Source organism: Stegostoma tigrinum, chromosome 14 (assembly GCF_030684315.1).
Source record: "Stegostoma tigrinum isolate sSteTig4 chromosome 14, sSteTig4.hap1, whole genome shotgun sequence".
NCBI lineage: Eukaryota > Metazoa > Chordata > Chondrichthyes > Orectolobiformes > Stegostomatidae > Stegostoma > Stegostoma tigrinum.
In genome coordinates this window covers 52,365,554-52,389,592 of record NC_081367.1, presented here as the reverse complement: position 1 = coordinate 52,389,592, position 24,039 = coordinate 52,365,554, and the positions used below count along the sequence as shown (strand labels likewise).

General features: G+C 39.5%; 1 protein-coding gene across 1 annotated transcript in view; it reads right to left on the bottom strand.

The window, feature by feature from the left end:
• Window positions 1-24,039, bottom strand: part of meltf (melanotransferrin) — a 78,394-nt gene that overhangs the window by 18,647 nt on the left and 35,708 nt on the right. The window contains exons 8-13 of the mRNA XM_048541860.2: window positions 23,709-23,883; window positions 18,183-18,334; window positions 16,543-16,639; window positions 12,615-12,809; window positions 9,959-10,115; window positions 3,319-3,383 (exon numbers count right to left, since the gene is read on the bottom strand). Of these exons, the coding sequence (XP_048397817.1) occupies window positions 3,319-3,383; window positions 9,959-10,115; window positions 12,615-12,809; window positions 16,543-16,639; window positions 18,183-18,334; window positions 23,709-23,883 (841 nt within the window). The remainder of the gene's footprint in view (window positions 1-3,318; window positions 3,384-9,958; window positions 10,116-12,614; window positions 12,810-16,542; window positions 16,640-18,182; window positions 18,335-23,708; window positions 23,884-24,039) is intronic.

The window sequence follows — 24,039 nt, the reverse complement described above, 5'->3', positions numbered from 1 at the left end:
GTGAATCTTCTGAAGGATGGGGTTCTGCAATGAATGGGGAATTGTTGATTCTCAAAAATTAGTAAATCCTAAACAATAAAGAAGTGCTGCTTATGTTTGAAGTAAATCTTCATGCCATGACTTGTGAACTGAGCTCTGAATGATTATTGAGTAGAATGCCTGCATGCAATAATGCACTTGGAATCCTTCTGTTGTTCCTCTGTGATAAGGTTAAATTTGTTTCTCTAGGCTGGTCAATACAGTTGTAAGAGCATAACGGTGTATTTCATCTCCATGATATGGGTGCATGAACTGTGGCTCCAGAAAGAGAATCTGTTGACATCTGATACTTTTCTTGGACATATGAGGTTTTCGATTGAGATTTTGTAAATTTAAGATGAAACCACATACTTGACGAGACATTTTTACTGTATCTTTTTCATCCGGGGGGGGAGACCAAATCACGGTCTCAGTCATGATTTCGAGGTTGAAAATGTAATCAGAATGTTTCATTTGTTCATATAACCACTATTGCCTTTTTCTTGTTGATGTCATACTGTTTCCACATCTGATAACTCTCTTGAAGTATAATACTTGAGGTTTTGATATCCTCCCAGTTGTTCCTAAAAATAAATGCCAATGCTTGAGGCTATCGCATCAATTATCATAGAATATGATAGATTGTAATGATAGACATCAATGGAGATCAGCATAACCTTATCTTCTGTTGTTGTGCATTCCAACGCCAATCAGGGAAGACAATGGCCTAGTGATATTATCACTGGACTGTTAATCCTGAGACCCAGTAAATGTTCTGGGGACCCGGGTTCGAATCCCACCACAGCAGATGGTAGGGTTTGAATTCAATAAACGTTTGAAATTAAGTGTCTAAAGGTGACCATGAAAGTATTGTCAACTGTTGGGAAAAAACCCACCTGGGTCACTAATGTCCTTTATAGAGGGTCTTACCTTGCCTGGCCTACGTGTGACTGCAGACTTACAGTAATATGGTTGACTCTTAATTACCCTCTGGGCAATTAAGGCTGGACTAGCCAGCAACGCATTGTCCCGTGAATAATGAATTTTTAAAAACTACGCAAGTGGCTAAAGAGATTTCTCAAACGTTCTATAACAAAAGCGAGGTATGATGAAAACTTCAGCCAATTAATTCACCATACACAGGTCATTGGAGATTGTGAAGTTGGAATGTCTTTGACTGCCTTGGTTTTATGAGAATCAGAATATCCTATCCTTGCTGACAATGACAGTTAGGAAATGAATGGAATCCCCAGAAAGTTCAACTGTCATTCAACGTAACGCTTCCTTCTTGAAAATATTTCAAGAAAGATTTAATCCCCTGTCATGGAACTGGCTAGTTACAACATTTATCAGGATATCATCCACATGGTAGATGATGTCACCTATTCCCATAAAATGTCTGACCTTGTGTATTGTAAAATTTCCAGGGCAGACCAATACCAAAGGATAGACTGTTGAAACCGTATCGGCTAAAAGAGTTCATGAAGGTGGTGAGTAGTGGAGGTGATCATAAAAGGAACCTGCCAAAACTCACTTTTGACATCCAGCTGTATAAATGTTCTACTGGTGGAAAACTGAGCCAAACTTTCATTCGCTGTAGATATCAGATGATTTTCTTCGGCAATGCTCTGAGCAACTACTATGAGCTGTGTGAGATCCAAACAATTTAAAATGAATCCATTGAATTAAGGAACTACAACCGCACCTAAGCACTATTCCTTGGTTTGGTGACTGGAAGTATAATACCCATCATCAAATCATTTCTTCACTTTTTCTGTAAGTGGGTGAGGGATTTTCCTTGACGTAAAGAGATGTATTGGTTTTCAATGTGTTTTGATAAGGAGTTTCCAATTTTCCCAACATAGTAAACAATTTGGATTTGCCGTTTGAGAGACTTCACGTACTCTGAGCTGGAGACTGAGGGCAAAGCATGCCTTCTTACTCACTAGGGAAGATTTCTGGTTGCTGAAGATGTATACTTTCTCCACTTAGGTGTGATAATCGAATATCCAAATAATATGCAACAGTGTGGATATGGTACCTCTGGCTATGACACTAAAATAAGAGGTAAAATGTTCATCTCTGCCATGGAGTATACTCTGAGATAATCATGACACAGGCACCAGTATGTAGCTTAAACCTGGTTGGATGATCATCTGTGTGGATGACTTCTGTCAAATTGACATCATGTGACTTTAATTTCTACCAGAAAAGAGTGAGATCGGAATTTCTGGTATTCTTCATGTAAAGAAGCTTGTTGCTTTGCAATAGTGACCTGTTCTTCAAGGTTCTGTTCCAAGATATGAATGCACCTTTTAGGTTGAGAGTGATTCGAGTTGTTGTTTGGTGTGTTCTTCAGACTATAGCACATCATTGAGAAGTGAACTCATCTGCTACAAATGATTACACTGTTGACAGAAAGATGGACAATTTTGTCTTTACTTATGTGGTGTTTTGGAAACACACCTGTGATAGGAGAAAAAATTCACTAGATTTCAAAGTAATGCTATTTATTACATGCAAGTAGTAAATGCAGCCATATATGATAAATGTAGATATACCAGGCTTTAAACTGCACCTACATTATGTAAGTGCACATTTATCTTCTTCTTGTGTTCAGCAATCATAAAAGCCGTGGTGTACAATGGTCTAGCTTCACTCACGCTATACTATTTACATCAATGAATTGCAACTCTACAACATCATTACAAGGTTCCCTTCGGGCCCTTATACAACAAACGTGACAAAATGTTGAACAATGTTTCTTTCCAGCTGACTATAAAATTTAGGAATATAAACACACATAGGAGTAATGCCAAGGTGAGTTCTAAGATACTACTTACAATAACCTAATGAAGTGTCATAGGGTGAAGTTCAAAGGAGTCAACTGACAATCATTTCAGTAATTTTAAGATGGAGTTGACAGATATTTGGGAGATTAACTAAAGGATTACAGATAGTGAACAGTGTATTCTTCGAAACTTTAGAGTTTGCTCAAGGGATCAATGATAAAAGTTCTTGGTCTACGCAGTGCAACATTTCTTTGCAAGGATTGAGAAAGGAGGAAAATGAACTGTGGTGAGGAAAGGGAGGGAGAGAAAAAAGGAGATACTTTGAAAAGAAATATGGACAAGAAGAATGTGGAGGAGAATGGAACTGGAGATGATGAGGCATGAAGAAAAGAAGACGTATGTATGAAAAGGATATATATGAAAGAAAACTGTCACTGAAAGGAAATTAGGAATTGAAATAGAGGATTTAGAAGCTGGGGAAATGGCCAAAACAGGAAACTAGACTTACCATCAGTGTTATCAAAAACTGTTGTGTGTTTTACAAATGCTACATCTCCAACTTCTACAAGGCACCTAATGATTTTAAAGATGATGAGTTACTTTCATGTCACTTCTACAACATTCAAAAATTATGCCAATACATGAATGCACTTTCCAAATGCAACAATCTGCTCTGGTAGAAAATTTTGAGACGTATCAGTTTTCCCTTGCAATCTGAATTGTATTGAGTTTCCAATCGAGTTTCATGCTTGAAAATTTACTTCTGTAAAATGCAGTTGTTTCATTGACCTTATTTTGCACATTTACCAAGTCCATCAATGACAAACTAACAACACATTGCCTGACTTTAATGTACACTGTGCAATTAGATTTTGTGATCAGCAGAAAGAATGTTATTAGAGACAGTACAGACTGCAGATGCCGGAAGCCAGAATCAATAGATGTGAAGCTGGAAAAGCACGGGAGGGCAGATAGCATTGAAAGAGCAGGAATATCAACCTTTTGGGCCGAAACCCTTCATCAGGACTGGGAAGGGGGAGGAGTGCCCAGAAACAAATAGAGGGAGACAGGTTTGAGGCTGGGGCAAGGGTAGGTGGGATGCTGATGGGTGGATGCAGGTAGGAGGTTATTGTGATTGGTCAGTGGGAAGGGCAGACTGGATAGACGAGTAGGAAGATAGAAGGCTGGTTCCGGTCAGGGAGGTGAGGAAAAGGGATAGGGCTGAACGTGAGATAAGGCTGGGGGTGGAGGGATTTTGAAGCTGTTGAAGTCAATGTTGAGGTCATTAGGCTGTAAGCTTCCAAGGCAAAATATCAGGTGGTGTTCCTCCAGTTTACATTTGGCCTCACTGTGACAGTGGAGGAGGCCAAGGATGGACATATCACCAGGGGAGTGAGAGGGGGAATTTAAAATGGATAGCAACCGGAAGATCAGGTCGGTTGGTGCATGCACAGCGCAGATGCTCCAGAACCTACTCACCTATCCACACACCCTTCCCACTGACCAATCACAGTAATCCCATACCTGCATCCACTTATCACCATTATACCTACCCTTCACCCAGCTACCCCTCCCCTCGATTTATTTCAGGGCTCCCCTCCCCTTCCCAGTACTAATGAAGGGTTTCGGCCTGAAACTTTGATTTCCTGCTCCTTAGATGCTGTTTGACCTACTGTGATTTTCTGGAAAGAATGCTATACATTTTGTGGTGTTTCCTGGTGGTTTAACTAATGCAGTAGTTCTCAGGGACTTCCAGACATGCAGCAGTACTAACATCAATAAGCAAGGTAAGCAGCGTTTCACATTCAAATGTGACAAGACAAGAATTTAAAAACTTTCAGTTTTTTTTTCCTCAAATTTGCAGATAGCAAAACCAATGTTTTAATATAGAAACCAACATATTATAAAGGTTAAAAAAAGTTAAAATACTTTTAAAAATTCCACAATAGAGAAATGACATTTCACTGTTGTAGTGAAATAGCCGTTTAGTCCTGTGAGGATGTTTAGCAGTAATTGTGAACGTAGGTCCTTATTCAACAAAGTGTAACTTCTTGAGTGGTCTGACTCTGTATAAGTGTGGATGTTCGATCAATTCATTACACACTTAGAGATTGCAGACTGTGGGCCTCAAATGTGCAGTCTCTGGGAAGACTTCAGGGCTGTGGACAGCAGTTTCTAATAATCTAGGCTATGCGTGGACAAAACAATTTAAGTAGGATCGCAGGTCAGCAAAGCATTGTCCTTTATGGCTGCGGATATAGAATCCAATGTTATTATTTAGCTGAGTCTGTGGCCCGAAGCCAAGTAAACTAGGGAGTAAATGATGACTAAATGTAAATTGAGGGTAACTTGACTGGACGTGCATGTAGGGAGCAAGTGATCAGTGATTTTGGAGATGTTTGAATAAAATTCTGACCAGAAAAAAAAGTACCCTGCTCATTGCCCATTCAAATTTTAACCTCAACATTTAATCACAGAATTTAACAGTGATATCAGAGGATTGTTACTGGTTTATAAGTCAAAAAGTGAAAAACAAGCAATGTTTTAACCAAAGAATTATTTTGTAGAAAACTTCAGAAAGATGGCTGACTCTAAATCTAAAGTATCAGGATTTGACTACCGACTCGTGTTATCTGAATGTGAACCAGTGGAAAGAATGAAGCAACTATGTAGATTTAATTCACTACTTTGCCAAAGAGGAAACAAGTTATGGGGTTGGCACTTTTGCTACCACACAAAAGCAGCATCAGAAGGAAAGTATTTTCATAACTGGAGATGAATAATTTGAATGCAACAAAGTTTTGGACAAATTATTAGCTTCCATGTGTACATTTCATCAAAATGATGACTTAACTGCTTATGAGGCATGGTCCAATTTTGAGAAATTGAGGAAAAAATTACGATAATTCCAAAGACCGTACACAGTGAAATTCAGCAGATTGTATGTAATACTGCAAAAATTCTACCTGCTAAGTTCCTGATCTGTGCCAGCTTTAAATTGTTAGACTGTACCAAAGCACTGAGTTTAAACTGACTTTCAGTTTTGGCGCAAGTTAATTTTATAAATAAACACAGACTGCTAGAATGAATGACAGGGGCACTAAAAGAAAATTTCCAAATGTCATCCCTTTCCAGCAACATTTATGGCGCACCTGGTACAAATGGTACAACTGAAAATGGAGATGATGATGTTACTGGCTTGGTGGCACTGTCTAGATACAGGCTAGGCTGCATGCAACAAAGTGGCATGAGAATTTTAACTATAAGAAGCAAGGGCAGAAATTTGGGGATTTAGTATAAAAGAATGAACACCAGAAATACCCGAGATGGGGCCAACTGGTGTTTCAGGTGGTGATTCAAAATGCAATTATGCATTTATCACAATGCCATTATCTCTGTGATGGCCCCTCAAGGGAGGAAAATATATTTTAGCTTGAAAGCTAAAATATCAGAAAAAAACAGTAAAACATAACTTGGCAGCAAAAAGTTAAAGCAATGCTCTTGTTAGAGCAATGAACAATACAGCACAGGAATAGGCCCTTCAGCCCTCCAAGCATGTGCCGACACATTTTGCCATGATATGTAGAAATGGAATTTCTTCCAGAAAATATTTCAGAAGAAATTCTAAAAATAATGCTGGAGAACAGAAAAATCTCCAATTGAAATGGGTGGAAAGCAGCAGTCAGCTGATTACTCCTTTCTTTGTAAAGTAATCTCTAAGAAACTATCAGAATTACTGGAAAAGGATGTTTGGAACTTTAATGTATACTTTAAAAAGCAGGAGGTTTTTAATAATGAACTATAGGTTATGATTCTATTTTGTTTTGCTTATAACTTTATTGTATGTCTATTCATTTAAAAAGAAAAACAAGGGAATCTGTTATTATTTCACAGAGTCTGGCAGGGATGCCCAAGACTGAACGGAACTAGGGAATCTGCGATGGTTTTATATTACCATAAATTAATGTGGAATAATTCTTGTGAATACGCTTACCTTCACTGAATTTACAATCCAAAGTCCAGGTGAAATAAAGAAACCTACACTTCAGCTGTGAACTCGAGCAATAATCGCTAGTACCTTAACCTTCCAATGCTTCCCCTGTAAATGATAACCAGATTTCTGCCTTCTCCACTCCAGTTAATCATTAAAAAATGTTTTATAAAATGCATTCTTTTTGTTGACGTGAGTTGCTGCTAACATTTCATTGTTTAAGCAAACAGTTTTTTATACCTTCAGCTGCTGACTTAACACTATCTTATCAAATCAATTGCCTTGTATAGCCGCAAGTTCTTTTTACTATCACCCTTGATACAGAACTGTAATCAAATTTGCCTTCACAAACTGCAGATAAACCTCTCCCTCACTTTTGCACATCAGTCCTGTATCATTCGCTGTCTAGATGAAATGATTAAATGTCATGCAGTGACATCAAAATACCTGACCAAGTTTTACATGAGAAAACACACCATCTTTAGTAGTACAGTCTTCACATTTTCTAACTTAAACTCCTCCTCAGCCACTTTAATCAATCCAGTAAAGATGACAGAAGCAACATTGATTTGTACTGAGATAGAAGGAACTGCCAATGCTGGAGAATCTGAGATAACACGGTGTGAAGCTGGATGAGCACAGCAGGCCAAGCAGCATCAGAGGAGCAGGAAAGCTGATGTTTCGGATCGAGACCCTTCTTCAGATTTGCACTGTTTGTTTTTCAGATGATGTTTCATATAGTCCCTTTCTTGCAACATACACGCTAAGATGACATGGTTTATAAAACAGAATGAATATCATAACTATTAAACAGATGATTTACATAACCAATTCCATTCAATTCACATGAAGGGAAGAAATGACTGGAGGCTCCTGCCACAGCAAAGGCAATGGTCCCTGACAACATTCCAGCTAAAACAGCAAAAACCTGTGCTCCAGAGTTAGCCATGCACTTAGATAAAATACTGGCCTATACCTGCCAATGTGGCAAATTGCTCAGGTATGTCCTGTACACAAAAAAGCAGGATAAATCCACACTGGCTAATTACTGCTTTATCACTGTACTTTTAATCCTCAAAGTCAATGAAAAGCATTGTTATTAGTGTTTTCATCTGACACTAGCAAAGAAATAGCACGCTCCGTTTGGGTGTGCAAGGCCACTCAGTTCTTAAATTCAATACAGCCTTGGTTGAAATGAGTGACTGCTCGAGTCATCAAGAGGCCCGAGCAAAACTGCAATCAGAGAATCAGGGAAAATCCACCACTAGTTAGAGTCATACCTAGCAACAAAAAAGATGATTTGGTTGTTGGCAACCCATGATTCTTAGTCCAAGAGTATCACTGCAGGAGTCCCTCGGGGTAGTACCATAGGCCCAAACATCTCCAGCTGCTTTATAAAATGACCTTCCCTCCCCCATAAGGTCAGATGTGGGATGTTTGCTGAAGATTGCATGAATGTTCAGCACTATTTGCAACTGTGGAGATTCTGAAGCAGTTCCTGTCCATATGCAGCAAGGCCTGAACAATATCCAAGCATAGGCTGATAATGACCACGTAGCATTCATACTGCAAAGGTGTCAGGTAACAAACAACTCTAACAAGAAGGAGTTTAAGATATTGCAATTGACAACCGCTACAATTTAGCACAGCCAACTTACCTAACCTGCATTTCTTTGGACTGTGAGAGGAAACTCACACAGATGCAGGGAGAATGTGCAAACTCCACACAGTTAATCACCTGACAGCGTTATTGAACCCAGGTCCCTGATGCTGTTGTTCCAGATCCCAACAGCTGGAATGTTGTCAGGGACCATTGCCTTTGCGGTGTCAGGAGCCTCCAGTCATTTCTTCCCTTCATGTGAATTGAATGGAATTGGTTATGTAAATCATCTGTTTAATAGTTATGATATTCATTCTGTTTTATAAACCATGTCATCTTAGCGTGTATGTTGCGAGAAAGGGACTACATGAAACAACATTTTAAAAGAAACAGTGCAAATCTGAAGAAGGGCCTCGGCCCGAAATGTCACGTTTCCTGCTCCTCTGATGCTGCTTGGCCTGCTGTGTTCATCCAGCACCAGGTGCTAACTAGTGAGCCACTGTGCTGCCCAACTTGGAACTATGTTGTTGTTCCTTCATTGTTGCTAGGTCAACATCCTGGAATTCCCTCCCTAACAGTGCTGTGGGTATGCCTATATTCCAAGGAGTGAAACAGTACAAGAAGGCAGTTTATCACTATCACCTCCAAAATAATTTGGGATGGACAATAAATGTCGGACTGACTATCAATCTCATGAACAAAAAAAATGCAGTTCACCACTGCCACTGAAAAAAATTACTCTGAATAATCAGCTATGCTAGACTTCTATTTTTGTTCTCGAAATAGTCTCTTTCTAACAAATCTCCTGCAACAAACTTTTACCTTGTCTAAAACTTCAGTGAAGTCAGAGCACGTGTACAGTTCTCAGTGGAACTGATAATTGCAAGGTTACTAGTCCTGTGTTTGTAAGTACAAAGTTCAATTGTGGCAATAATTTCAACAAAAGTTATCTGGAAAGAAACTAGAAACCTTTAAACTTTGAGACTCTGAATAGTTATTCACAGAATCACAGAAGTGTTGTGGCACAGAAGGCAGTCATTTGGTCGTCATGCCTGCGTCTGCTCATTAAATAGAAATCGTTCCCTAGTGTCCATCACTTGTTTCTCCCCTTACACATTATTTTTATCTAAAAACTATCCAATGCCCTCTTGGATACCTCAATTGAACCTGCTTCCATACAGTATATTCCACATCCTAACCATGTGCTGAGTATAAATATTTTTCCTCACTTCACCCTTGCTTCTTCTGTAAATCACTTCAAATCTACGCATTTTAGTTCTTGTTCCCTTTGAGTGGAAACCATTTCACCTTATTTAATATATCAAGCCTTCTCATGCTTCCAAAGATCCCATTTTAGCTTCTTCTCTCCAATGAGAACAATCCCAACTTCTTCAATCTATTGTTTCTGTTTTCCACCAGCAGGAACACACAAGAGAAGGGGTTAAAAACCAGCTGCTCCTCTGTTGGCATTTGTTTCTTCAGTTTATTGAGCAATCATAAATGTTTGAACATGTTGTAAAAGGCTCAGCACATTGAATATCTGGGTCTATCAGATACCTGAAAGCTCCTGTGTAGCCATTGTATTGTTCCTCTGCAGTGACAGCACACTTTGACTTTCCTTCAGCGTTTCCAATGCACAATTCACAAAGGCTTGATGGGTAAGCTGGCTGATTTGCACCAGGTACACAGCTTGCAGAAAAAAACTCACCAACAGCTGTCCAAGAAACAGAAAGAAAATGTCAACCATCTCAGTGTTGAACTAACTCATGTTACAGTGTGTACTGGTTTAAGGATCTCCTCCAATTACAAGCACAGACATGCATTTTTTAATTACTGTTCTTTCGATTGGATGTGCAGACATGAGTTGATCTGGATACAAATTAGGCCAGAAAAGCAATTTTAAGTTTAGTATTTATTTAAGCCTTCCATCTTGAGTTCATCAGGACCATTCACAAGAGTACCAATATACAGGGAAAACAATATTCATACTATATGCATTTAAAATTGAAATTTTGTCATAGAATAAATCCCTACAGTGTGAAAACAGGCCCTTTGGCCCAACAAGTCCACACTGGCCCTTGGAGTATCCCACCAGACCCATCCCCCAAATAACCCACCTAATCTACACATCCCTGAACACTATAGACAATTTAGCAGAGCCAATCCACCTGGTCTGCACATCTTTGGACTGTGGGAGGAAACCGGAGCACCCGGAGGAAATCCATGCAGACATGGGGAGAACGTGCAAACTCCACACAGACAGTTGCCCGAGGGTGGAATTGAACCTGGGTCCTTGGTGCTGTAAGGTTGCAGTGCTAACCACTGAGCCACCGTGCTGCCCCTTAAAGGTGTTTTAAAGTCACTCTTACAGTATAATGCACTTGTGTGTACTGACAAGTATATGTATTAATGCACAAGGTCCTGTTCTTTGTAAACAGAAAAAAAATGTACAAACTGCACCTCTTTCAACAGATTTCAGCATTTGGCGATTCACTTCCCAAGACAATGCCTTGGCCAATAAGAGTCAACTTGCCATGTTTAAAATTTAAATAATGCTTGGTGATTAACTGTCAGTCATCATTAACTGTGCAGTCTCCACAGCAATACCTTTACCAACTAGAGTCTACTTGCCAACTAAACAGCACTGCCTTCCCATCAAGTTCAGGATCCTCTAAAAAGAGGAAAGAGAGGTAGCAAGGTGGAGAGGTTCTGGGAGAGAATTTTAGAAGTCCAGGTCTGGAACCCGAAAACACAGCACTATCTTCATTTCATTTGTACTTCTTGATATAAAGCTTTTCCTTAGGTGAGCCAGTTGAAATCAGGAGGGTTCAAGAGATCAGACTTATAGTTACTTGGTAATGCAGAAGATTAAATTGCTGCGAAACGATTTAATGAAACTTTTCACTTTGCACGTGCTAAAACAACTTGAAAGGATTCTGTTGGAAAGGGAAAATGACATTTTTGCTTTGAGAGGGGAGTGCTGATAAATTAGGACATGAACAGCAAAAGTTTGGATGTTCTAAAGTCCACAAAGGCAAAAAACTGGAAGGCAGCTAGGAATGCACTGAATTAGTCAAGTTGAGAGATAATTAAGCTTTGGATGAGAATTTCAGAAACAGCTGAGCTGGGCCAGGGTTACCTCAGTTGATGTAAATAGGTGTTCTTAGTGGGGGTTATAGAATCCCTACAGCTGTGGTCATTCAGCCCATCAAGTCCACACCGACCTTCCGAAGAGTATCCCACCCAGACCCATGCCCTTACGCTATCCCTGCATTTCCCATGGATATTCGACCTAGACTGGACATCCCTGGATACTATGGGCCATTTAGAATGGCCAATCCACCTAACCTGTGCATCTTTGGACCATGAGAGGAAACTGGAGCACCTGGAAGAAAACCATGCAGGCACAGGGAGAATGTATGAATACAACACAGACACACTCACCCAAGAGTGGAATTGAATCCAGCTCCCTGATGCAGTAAGGCAGTAGTGCTAAGCAGTGAGTCAACATGTTACCCATGTAAATATGTGATTGAAAACTCAGTTTGACATTCAGGTTGAAATGACACTGAGCTGAAAACAGTTGCCAGGTGAGGAAGAGAATTATAGCAAGGGGAACACATGTAATGGGATAAAAAATAAAGTGACTTCAGTTTTCTGAATACTTAGTTGGAAAACAATTTTGCTTATCTTTGTTATGGATATCAGATAACCAGCTGGCAATTTACTGACAGCGGAGGGGTTAAAAAACGCAGCAGCAAGATTGAGCTGGGTGTCATCAGTCTGCATGTAAAATTTGACATCATGTTTTTGGATGGTGTTACCAGAGGTGGTGTGGGGAATGGAAAAAGAAACCATTACAGTAATTCTTTGGTATGTTTAAGTGATGAAAATTGAACCAGCTGAAAGCAGTCTCACCCAGCTAAACAACTTAGGAGAGGCTAACATGGTCAACTATATCAGAGGCTGCCCATAGATTGAGAAGGAAGAAAAGGAGAGAGAGTTTACCAAAGTCATAGGGGATATAATCTGTGGTTAGAAGGCCCATTTTAACATTATGTTGGCTGCATTCGATTCTGAAACACTGCTTTGATTTGTAATGATATTGCATAGTGGTTGGGCTTTCAGGAAGCTAAATTTATCAAGTGAATACAAGTCTTTCATTCAATGGATGAAAACCAGTTATGTTTACTTTGAAATAAAATTTCCTCACCTTTTTCAATATTACACTTGCTGAATTTTATTTCCTCTCTCTCAATTAGGGTACCAATGGGAATGTTCCAGCCAGCTGTTCTGCCCAACCCAGTGTGACATGACTTCTTTCCTTTCAACTGATTGATGGTGAAGGCATTATGACTCGACTTTTTTACCACCGCTACAGCATAATATGATGCTCCATCATTACCACCTAGCACAGAAAAGAAACACAAATACAATCATATTGGACCATATAGCAATGGGAATAATTTGCAACTTCACAACGTCAATATAAGTGGTAGTGGTCAGACCATTATGCGTTCAATTTTGGCAGGCAAGTCAATTTATAAAAAGTTAGGTGTTGACCTTCTCACCGAGCTGGCTGATTATAGTTCAGACGTTTTGTCACCACGCTAGGTAATATCATCAGTGCAGCCTCCAATGGAGTGGTGTTGTTCTACTCAGCTTAGTATTTATGTGATCCAGTCTGTTGAGGTGTTTTGTGTCATTTCCAGTTCTTTTTTGCAAGCGTTTGTAGATGGGTCTAATTCCACATGTTTATTGATTGCATTATGGGTGGAGAACCAGGCCTCTACAAATTCCTGTGCATGTCTATGGTCGACTTGTGCTAGGATGGTCACGTCGTCCCACTTAAATTGATATCCTTCATTGTCTGAGTGCACTGAGATGAGGGAACGTTTGCCGTGTCATTTTGCTGCTACCTGGTGTTTGTGTATCCTGATGGCTAGTTTCCTTCCTGTCTGGCCAATGTAATGTTTTTGGCAGCCCTTGCACGATATTTTGAGCACTATGTTGGTCCTGCACATCATGGGTATGGAGTCTTTGGTCCTTGTGGGTGTTTGTCATAGTGTAGCTGTGGGTTTATGTGCTATCCTGATTCCTAGTGGTTGTTCCGATATGTTCTTGACATACAGTAGTGTGGCCAGTGTATTCGGGCATATTGTTTCCTCTTGTCTGGTAGGCGTCTGCAGATAAAGTTGGTGGAGTATCCATTGATAGCAAAGACCTTGTATAGGTGCTCTTCTCCCTACTTGCAAAGTTCAAGTATGTTGCAGTGGGTTGCAGCCTGTTTGAGTAGCGCCCTTACACAGCTTTGTTTGTGGATGTTGGGGTGATGAATGGATACCCCACCAGCTTTATCTGCAGATGCCTACTAGACAAGGGGACACAATATGCCCTAATAGACTGACCACACTGTCCTATGTCAAGCACACAGCAGAACAACACTAGGAATCAGGATAGCACACAAACCCACAGCCACACTATGATAAACACCCACAAGAACCAAAGACCCCAGACCCATGACATGCAGAACCAACACAGTGTACAAAATATCATGCAAGAACTGCCAAGAACATTACATTGGCCAGACAGGAAAGAAACTAGCCATCAAGATATACGAACAACAGGTAGCAGCACAACAACATGACAAACTTTCCCTCATTTCAGTATGGTCAGACACTGAAGGCCATCAATTTAAATGGGACAATGTGACCATCCTAGCTCAAACCAACCATAGACACACATGGGAATTCCTAGATGCTTGGTTCTCCACCCATAACCCATAATCAATAAACAATGTAGAATTGGACACCATTTACATACTCTTGCAAAAAAGAACTAGAAATGAAACAAAACACCTCAAACAACTAGATCATGCAAAGATTAAGCTGAGTAGAAGAATATCACTTCATTGGACGCTGCACTGATGATGTAACCTAGCCTGGTGACGAAACATCTGAACTATAACCAACCAGCTCAGCAAGCAAGTCAACAACCTCACCACAACCCAAGCTATAAATCTTTTCAAAAATCTTAAAGGGAAAAGTCAGGCAGGGTGACCAATGCACAGCCACTATACAATCAAATTTTTGCCTGTGTTAGAAGTTGAATTTAACGGCCATTGTAAACACAAGATATGGAAGTGAGCTTGTCAAATGAGACACATCTTCTGACCAAGAATAAATGATATGTCTCCATCAGAATAATTTGAAACCCAATCCAACCTCTTCTGACAATGGCATCTTTATTCAATACTACTTCATTGTAAACAGCCAATAAGAAAAACAGAGTAAGATTACCAACATTTCACTATTTATTGCCTGAAAACCAGCATCACTAATTACATCTCCATGGCCAAACTGTCAATCATACTGAAAATGATCATGCACGTCCAACTATGGCATCTGCCAAAAGCTCTTATTTGCCAGAGAGCTCTCAAATAATTGTTTCTCAAAATTCAAATGCTCAGTCAAACACTTGGCAAGGGAATGAAATCAGTACTGAAGTCAGTGTTTATTTCTACACAAAAATAGATGAGGTTTGGTAACTAACACTTCCTCTAAAAAGTAAGATTGAAACTGCAAGATATCTAAAGGCACCCCATTGCTGAGCAGCCAACAGCTGGTAAGAATCTGGAAATTGTTGGAGAGTGAAAGACCTTGTTTACAGTCAGATTTTGCTTTTCCAAATTAGTATTACATATCATGCATTTAACATAATACAAATCTAACAATGCCACTATAAAAATAAAAATATAAAATATAAAATATGTGCTGCTGGTAAATGACATTTACAATGTATATTTCCACAGGAGAGCCTAGCATAGTGGTTTCACATTTATTTTGTAACTGGAGGTAGTACCCACTGTAGAATTGACAATGTACACCTACAATATTTGAAAAAAATACCATTTGACATTCATAGCCATGCATCTGCTATCCAAACTGACACTGTTAATGTAGAAATATTGAAACAGACATCTGATCGCTCTGTTCAGGGATATTATCACACACCTCTCGAGCAGGTGAGACTCAGACAAAATAATTGTTTTAACTACATTTAGCTGAGTACCATGACTAATTAATTGAGAAAGAGACAACTTGTATCCTAAGATATAAAAATCAGACTGACAAGCATAATGCTACGTACTCATGTGTGTCCGTCCAAGTGATTGTCTTCATAGTCGGAATGCTACCTCCCTGCCACCACATGTTTCTTTCTCCAGTGACAATAATTCCATTTTCCAAGCTAAAAGCAATAAGCCCTCACTTGATGCACTGCCAGTGACCTCATTTCCCTGTCACAAAGGCAGTTTGTTGTTGAATCAATATTGTTCTTACCAATGCCATGCTGTAGCCTTGAATTGGACAATCTTAATACAGGCTAAAATATTATTCAGAACTCAATCAGTATTTATGGCTGTTTGCCAATATTGTCAGCAAAATATCTATGTGTTTGAACAACTTGTTCCAAATAACACTACAATCAATTTGGTAATTGGGTTTTATCTGCACATCAATTTAGTTTAAGTCAATAAATGCACTTCGCTTCAGCTAAAGGTTGCCCTGTGAACAGTTAGCCATTTTTAAAATCAGTATCTTGACATGGAATATAAACATGGAATTGTAAACATGTCAATTTAATATTGCACCTGAAATAGTGCTTATTGAATAATACCATGCTTGAGTCAATCTATTCACTGGATAGATTTTAGTGAACTAACCTGTTTCCTATCTGTCACTGCTTACGAAAACTACATTATTTTTGATTAGCTAACAAATCTGAGATATGAATTGCTCTTGGATACAATATTTTCTTAGTTCGTTGTCAAACTGAATAATTGGAGGCATGATTGTAGAGAAATCTATTAATTATCTGCGTTAATCTTTGTCTTGCATAGAATCCCTGGCAATGTGTATATGATGACTATTCTATGATATGATGAAGTCTATCTGATAGAAGTAGAGTGCTTTAGCTTTCCAAGATGACTAAATGCACTAATCTCCTGGCCATTATTGTTTCCAGATTGCACAACAGTCCCAGATATGAGTAAGTCTGAATTTTCTGATCCATACATAACTGGACTGCATCCACCCACTGGAAGCACTAGTTCTAAATTATTCTTAGATTTTATCTCTTACCTGTATAACTTTCAGCTGCAGCTGGCACTAGTCCATACACCTTTCCAGCTGTGTAAATATGCCCTGCATCCAATGTAACTGCATCAATGTCTTTATTCTGTAAAGGCAGAAATAAACTAATCTGTGTCGTTATTAATTAAACCTTCATCAAAATGATTAGCATTAATTATATGTAAAAATTAAATTTAAGAATAAGAATATGACAGGTGAAGATAGTTTCAAACTAACCCATTTGGTTGGCAATATCAGGAAGGAGAAAATGCTGATGGATTTGGTGACATACCATTAGAAGTCTAAAGTACTGATGAGACAAAGTGGCATACTGTAAAAACTTCACCTTGTACTCATCAGGGCAGATGCAAGAGAATCATTTTTGAAAAGGAACAATAGTTTATTCTGCTGATTGATTAGCAAGTCAATTCTGGTCGAGGCATTGCCAAAGGGAATGCACCAGGACACTGTTTAATTGAAAAAGTTGCAATACCCAAATATGTGCTTTCTGTGTGTGCAGAGAACAGAGCCCTGCTAATATATATTTGAATCTGAGCCATATTGTGAGTGAACTAATCATTTTAAAGTGGCTGCTAATGCTAATGTAATTTTTCGTACAATTGGGATGCTTTTGAGAATTCTGGGCAGTCAAAGAGCTGCAACTAATATTAGACATTATGGGCTGAGTCCTATACCTTTTAGGCTGTCAGTTTTGCTGAGTTTCGTGGAAGGTTTCTCTCCATGAGGTCTCCGAGTGATACTTCTCACAATATCTTGCAAAACATGTCTCTCAACTGAATCAAGACCCATTCTACAACTTGCACACACGGAATAACTCACCACTGCTGGTGTACTGGAATTGACCGGCATCCCCGACCCCAGTGCCATCTTTAAAATACTGCTGTGCACCTGGACAAGCATTTCCATCTGGAGGTGCTCTTACACAGTTCCTAATACCTGCCCTGAGCATATCAAGGAAGGAAAAATTGCAGGGAACTGCAGGTCTTGTCAGATGGGGTGATGCAGAGTAAAGGCTAAGCAATCCATAAAGTAATTAGAACAGCATGCACTTCCAGTTGACTCAAAATTTCCAAACAAGAACAATATTTGTGTAGGCTTTGGAGCAGGTCAGCCCTTTTTCCTTTACTTGGAAATGGCCAGTGTCATGAGAAAATCAGAAGATACCATAAAATGACAATAAATAGGATTCTAACATACCAATTTTCCCCATTACACAAGTAATCGATATGTACTGACATTTTCATGTGCTTACTTCATCATAGATTAATTGCTGTAATTGAGTAGTATCTATTTTCTGAGAACCCTGTACATTATTTGAATCTGATTATGTCAGGAGACCAATCACATCTCATTCAGGCTGGACAGGTAGAACAATGATGTGCACCAATCCGAGAAATGAAATCTATCACTAATGCACAAGAATTTCAATTATGGATAATACAGCATCATTGTTTCAGTGATTTGTGCAATTCACTTACATTAATTTTAAATAGCCCCAGTACACTTATGGAAATATTTCTATCAGGGATTGAGATCGGTGACAGATCATTCAGTCTAGTATAATGAACTGAACTGAAAAATCCACCCTTCTTGAAATTTTACTGGGATTGTGCAGATGTGCATCATACCTTGATCTTTTCCATGCAGTCACTGGGATTATCTCCTGATACACACTGAATTGGCGGTGTCAGGTTTTTGCTGTTGAAAGCTTCAGCCATATCTCCACATTTCAGCAATTCTCCCCTAGACTGTGTGCACCAGCGCAGAAAGTTAGGCATTCCTGTGTTAAAAAAAGCAGCACAAACTCACTACTTCTCTGTACTGATACAATCTCAATAAAATATTTCCATTTTGAAATGACAGCACTGGAACGAAAATGGAGATGTAATAAATAATGGAATGTAAGAAGGGCACTACAATCATTATGGGTGATTTTAATCTATGTATTGACTGAACAAATCAGAACAGAGATAAGATGGAAAATAGTTTTATAGAACACATCAGGGATTGTTCCTCAGTTGCACAGTCTACCTAGGAACAGGCTGCTTTACTTCTAGTAATATGTAGGATTAATTTTTTAAAAACTCATAGTTGAGGATCCTGTCGGAATTACTAATCATGACATGGTAGAACTTCAAATTCAGTTGGATTGAGAACAACTCTAATCACAAGATAGTGCCCTCAACTTAAACAAGTGCAATTACAGAAGAATGAAAGGGTTTAAAAAAAAGGAGTTGTCTAAAAAGTGATAATGGGAACTGCAGATGCTGGAGAATCCAAGATAATGAAATGTGAGGCTGGATGAACACAGCAGGTCCAGCAGCATCTCAGGAGCACAAAAGCTGACGTTTCGGGCCTAGACCCTTCATCAGAGAGGGCTCTCTGATGAAGGGTCTAGGCCCGAAACATCAGCTTTTGTGCTCCTGAGATGCTGCTGGGCCTGCTGTGTTCATCCAGCCTCACATTTCATTGTCTAAAAAGTGAGCTGGGAAATAGACTAAGGAGAAAACCAGTAGATAAAAAGCAGCAGATGTTCCTTAACAGTCAGGAAAAATTTATTCCAGCATTCAATGAGAAGCCTGAAGGACCTGAGGTTAACCAAGGATCTTATTTCCAATCAAAAATTAAGGCAATGCAAAATGGAAAAAACTACTGGCAGGTCAGGGGATTGGGAATATTTTAGCAAGAGCATCTCTGGGCATGTAAAAAGAAAGAGTAGTTCAAGTACATGTGAACCTTGGAAGGATGTGACAGGATAATTGATGACTGCAAACAGGGAAATGTCAGATCACTGAAATCAATATTTTTTATCGGTCTTCATGATGGGCAGCACTGCAAATATTTCAATGACATCAGACAAGTAAGGTGCTAATAGGAAAAAAGGTCTTGTGACAGACTCAGCAAATCATCAAGACCTGATGGCATGCACCTATGGGTTTTAAAGGAAGTGGCTGCAAAGATAATGGAACACTGGTCAAAATGATGCAGAACTCACTGGACCTCAGGGACGTTGCAGTGGATTGGAAAACTGCCAATGTGATGCCCATGTTCAAGGAGACAGGTAGGCAGAAAGCAAGAAACAATAGGCCAGTTTGTCGAATATTGGGCAAATGCTACAGTCTATCATTATTGAGGAAGAAATAGCAGGATATTTAGAAAAACTTAATGTAATTGAACAGTGTCAACATGGTTTTATGAAAGGAAAATTATGTTTGACAAATTTCCCCAAGTTAACACGCAGGAAACAGTATGTGGAGATGAATGGGTCTTTTTTGGTGAAGTGCCAAAAGGTGCTTTATTCCCAGGACCTAAATTCCTAGGTGATTGAGTGAGCAAATATTTCACAGACGGGGTTTAATATAGGAAAGTATGAGGTTATGCACTTTATTCAAAAAGCCAAAAGGCAGACTATTATTTAAATAGAGAGAGATTCTAAAATTAAAGTGCAGCACAGAAGGACCTAGGTGTTCCTGTGAAAGAAGCACAAAATGTTTGCATGCAGGTACAGTAAGCAATGGAAGCAAATGGAATTTTGACCATCATTGCTCGGGAGGTGAAGTTTAAACATAGGAAGTCTTATTACAATTGTACAGAATGTTGATGACAACATTCTCCTACATCTGGAGAACCGTTTAGGTTCCCCATGTTAGAAAGGATAAATTAGCACTGGAGGCAGTTCTAAAGAAATTAACTAGGCTTATTACTGGGATAAAGGGTTAACTGATCAAGAATAGCTAAACAGGTTAGGCCTTCATTCATTAAAGATTAGAACAATGAAGAGTGACATTATTGAAACATGCAAGGTTCTGAGGGGATTTGACGGGTTAGATGTTGAAAAATGCCCAGAAAAGGGGACATGAGGAAAGTGAATGGGTATAAAACTGGCTGTAATACTAAGAAAAGACAATGTTTTTGAGGAGAATACTAAGATAAAGGCTATTAGACTAGGCGGGATTGAAGTTCATACAGAGGAGGTGTTAGTAATTCTGGGAAGTGTGAAAATAGATAGGTCCCCTGGGTCGGGTGAGATTTATCCTAGGATTCTCTGGGAAGCTAGGGATGGATTGCAGAGCCTTTGGCTTTGATCTTTATGTCGTCATTGTCTACAAGAATAGAGCCAGAAGACTGGAGGATAGCAAATGTTGTCCCCTTGTTCAAGAAAGGAAGTAGAGACAACCCTGGTAATTATAGACCAGTGAGCCTTACTTCGGTTACGGGTAAAGTGTTGGAGAGGATTAAAAGAGATAGGATTTATAATCATCTAGAAAGGAATAATTTGATTAGGGATAGTCAACATGGTTTTGTAAAGGGTATGTCGTGCTTCACAAACCTTATTGAGTTCTTTGAGAGGGGACCAAGAAGGTGAATGAGGGTAAAGCAGTTGATGTGGTGTATATGGATTTCAGTAAAGCGTTTGATAAGGTTCCCCATGGTAGGCTATTGCAGAAAATATGGAGGAATGGGATTGAGGGTGCTTTAGTGGTTTGGATCAGAAATTGGCTAGCTGTAAGATGACAGAGGGTGGTGGTTGATGGGAAATGTTCATCCTGGAGTTCGGTTACTAGTGGTGTACCATAAGGATCTGTTTTGGGGCCGCTGTTGTTTGTGATTTTTATAAGTGACCTGGATAAAGGCGTAGAAGGATGAGTTAGTAAATTTGCAGATGACACTAAAGTCGGTGGAGTTGTAGATAGTGCAGAAGGATGTTGTAGGTTACAGAGGGACATAGATAAGCTGCAGAGCTGGGCTGGGAGATGGCAAATAGAGTTTAATGCGGAAAAGTGTGAGGTGATTCACTTTGGAAGGAGTAACAGGAATAGAGTACTGGGCTAATGATAAGATCCTTGGTAGTGTGGATGAGCAGAGAGATCTCGGTGTCCATGTGCATACATCCCTGAAAGTTGCCACCCAGGTTGGGTAGGGTTGTTAAGGAGGCATACAGTGTTAGGTTTTATTGGTTAGAGGGATTGGGTTTTGGAGCCATGAGGTCATGTTGAAGCTGTACAAAACTCTGGTGCGACCACACTTGGAGTATTGCTTACAGTTCTGGTTGCCGCATTATAGGAAGGATGTGGAAGCATTGGAAAGGTTGCAGAGGAGATTCACCAGGATGTTGCATGGTTTGGAGGGAAGGTCTTATGAGGAAAGGCTGAGGGACTTGAGGCTGTTTTCGTTAGAGAGAGGAAGGTTAAGAGGTGACTTAATAGAGATATAAAAGATGATCAGAGGGTTAGATAGGGTGGACAGTGAAAGCTTTTTTCCTCAGATGGTGATAGCTAACACAAGGGAACATAGCTTTACATTGAGGGGTGATAGATATAGGACAGATGTCAGAGGTAGGTTCTTTACTCAGAGAGTAGTAAGGGCGTGGAATGCCCTGCCTGCAACAGTAGTAGACACACCAACTTTAAGGGCATTTAAATGGTCATTGGATAAACAATGGATGATAATGGAATATGTAGGTTAGATGGGCTTCAAATTGGTTTCACAGGTCAGCGCAACATCGAGGGCCGAAGGGCCTGTACTGCGCTGTAATGTTCTATGTTCTGGAGGCCTGGGTCTAGTTCTGGTTGCCAAGTCATAGGAAGGACATTATTAAGCTCGAGAGGGTTCAGAAGAGATATACCAGGATGTTGCCAGCATGAAAGATTGAGTTATGAAGAAAAGCTAGATAGACTGGGACTTCTTCCACTGGAGTGTAGGGGGCTGAGATTTATAAAATCATGTTGGGTACAGATAGGGTTAATGGTAGGTGTCTTTTTCCTGGCATGGGGATTTCAAGACATTTTTAAGGTGAGAGGAGAGAGATTAAAAAAAAGAGTGGCAGTTTTTTTTACACAACGTCTGCAAATGCAGTGAACTTCCTGAGGAAGTGATGGAATTGGGCACAGTTAGTTATAATGTTTTAAGGACACTTAGATAAGTACATGAATACGAACAATTTGGAGGAACATGGGCCAGGAGTAGGCAGGTGGGATTAGTTTAGTTTGAGATTATGTTCAGCATGAACTGGTTGGACCGAACGATCTGTTGGCATGCTGTATGACTCTATGACTCTATTTCCACTACTGGGGGAAGTCTTGACCTAGGGGACACAGTTACAGATTAAAGAGGACACTCGTTTCAAACTGAGGTGCAAATGGAATTTCTTCTTTCAGAGTAGTGAATATTTGGAATTTGACTCCAGAGAGTTCTGGAGGTTAGATCATTGAAATTATTTAAAGAAAGGGTACATATCCCTTAACTCCTCAACATTTCAATAATCTATGAGAGGCTGGCATGACAAACAGGAGCTGAAGCCCTGAGCAGATCTGCTATAATCTTGTAGAATGGTGGAGCAGGCTGAAGGGGCTGAATGGTCTACTCCTGCTATTTCATGCATTCTTATGGAATTAGTTTCAAAACAAGCAGAGAGTAGACATTGATTTAATAGGCAAAATGCTTTGCCTCTGCACAATTAACTTCTATGGCTCTAAGAAGCATCCTCACATCCAGTTTCCTCAAGCAAGCATTTTCAGAGCAATTCCCAAGCTCAGAAGTGCCAAAGGATGGCTTATGGTTCATGAGGAAGGAGTGAAAACAATTGGATGAGTTATTTATAGGCAAATGTAGATTCCATGGAAGTGGCACTTAAATTGCCATGGTATAAATGTGTGCCAACTGAAGCAGTTTACCTGGTGAATATCACTACAGTTAAACCACTTGCAGCAACAACTTTCAATTTCAATGCATAAAATGAAGGAAATGCAGCTCCCTACAGTATCAAACTAAAATGGAGACTAGGAATCTACAAGACCTAAAGAAATGCAGAGCTCCAATGTTGTCCATTCCGTAGAGCCAGGGCTGCACATCTGTAAATAACAGCATTTGGCTAATGTGTTGCTTATTAAAACAAACTCAAGAAACTCTGTTTGAAATGTAACGCTGCCAATACATTCAGGACAACCAGATATTCCAACATGTTAAAAAATCTGCTCGGCCCCAAACTGCAAGCTCATGTTTTGCTGTGACCACTGACTGCACAGAGAATGGAAGGTTGAAGTCATAGTGAACAAACTTTCAGTGCTGGTGAACTTGCTGCCATTCAGTAACAGGATGATACAATAAAATATGCCAATGATCTGAGCTTTCTTCAATTGAAAGACATCACTTACTGTAGCAGTCAAGTCCAGTCAGGGATTGAAGATATTCTGAGCCCAGCCAGGCCTGGTAAGTTTGATTCTTGATAAGCATGAATTCTTTGGTGAAGTCATTAAACACTAAGTCTTTGCCATTGTATGAAGCTGAATCAAATAGCTTAAATCCAGTTGAGGTAACGTCAATTTTTTTCTGTAAGTAAAAAGAGTTTTGTTTTAAATGAATAGCTAAATGTAACTTTAATGGTGTTTTAACATTGGCTGACTTAGAAATAAAAGCAGCGTAATTATACAGCTTCATGTATGTTATACATGGCTAGACAGGATAAATGCAGGGAAGATGGTCCCA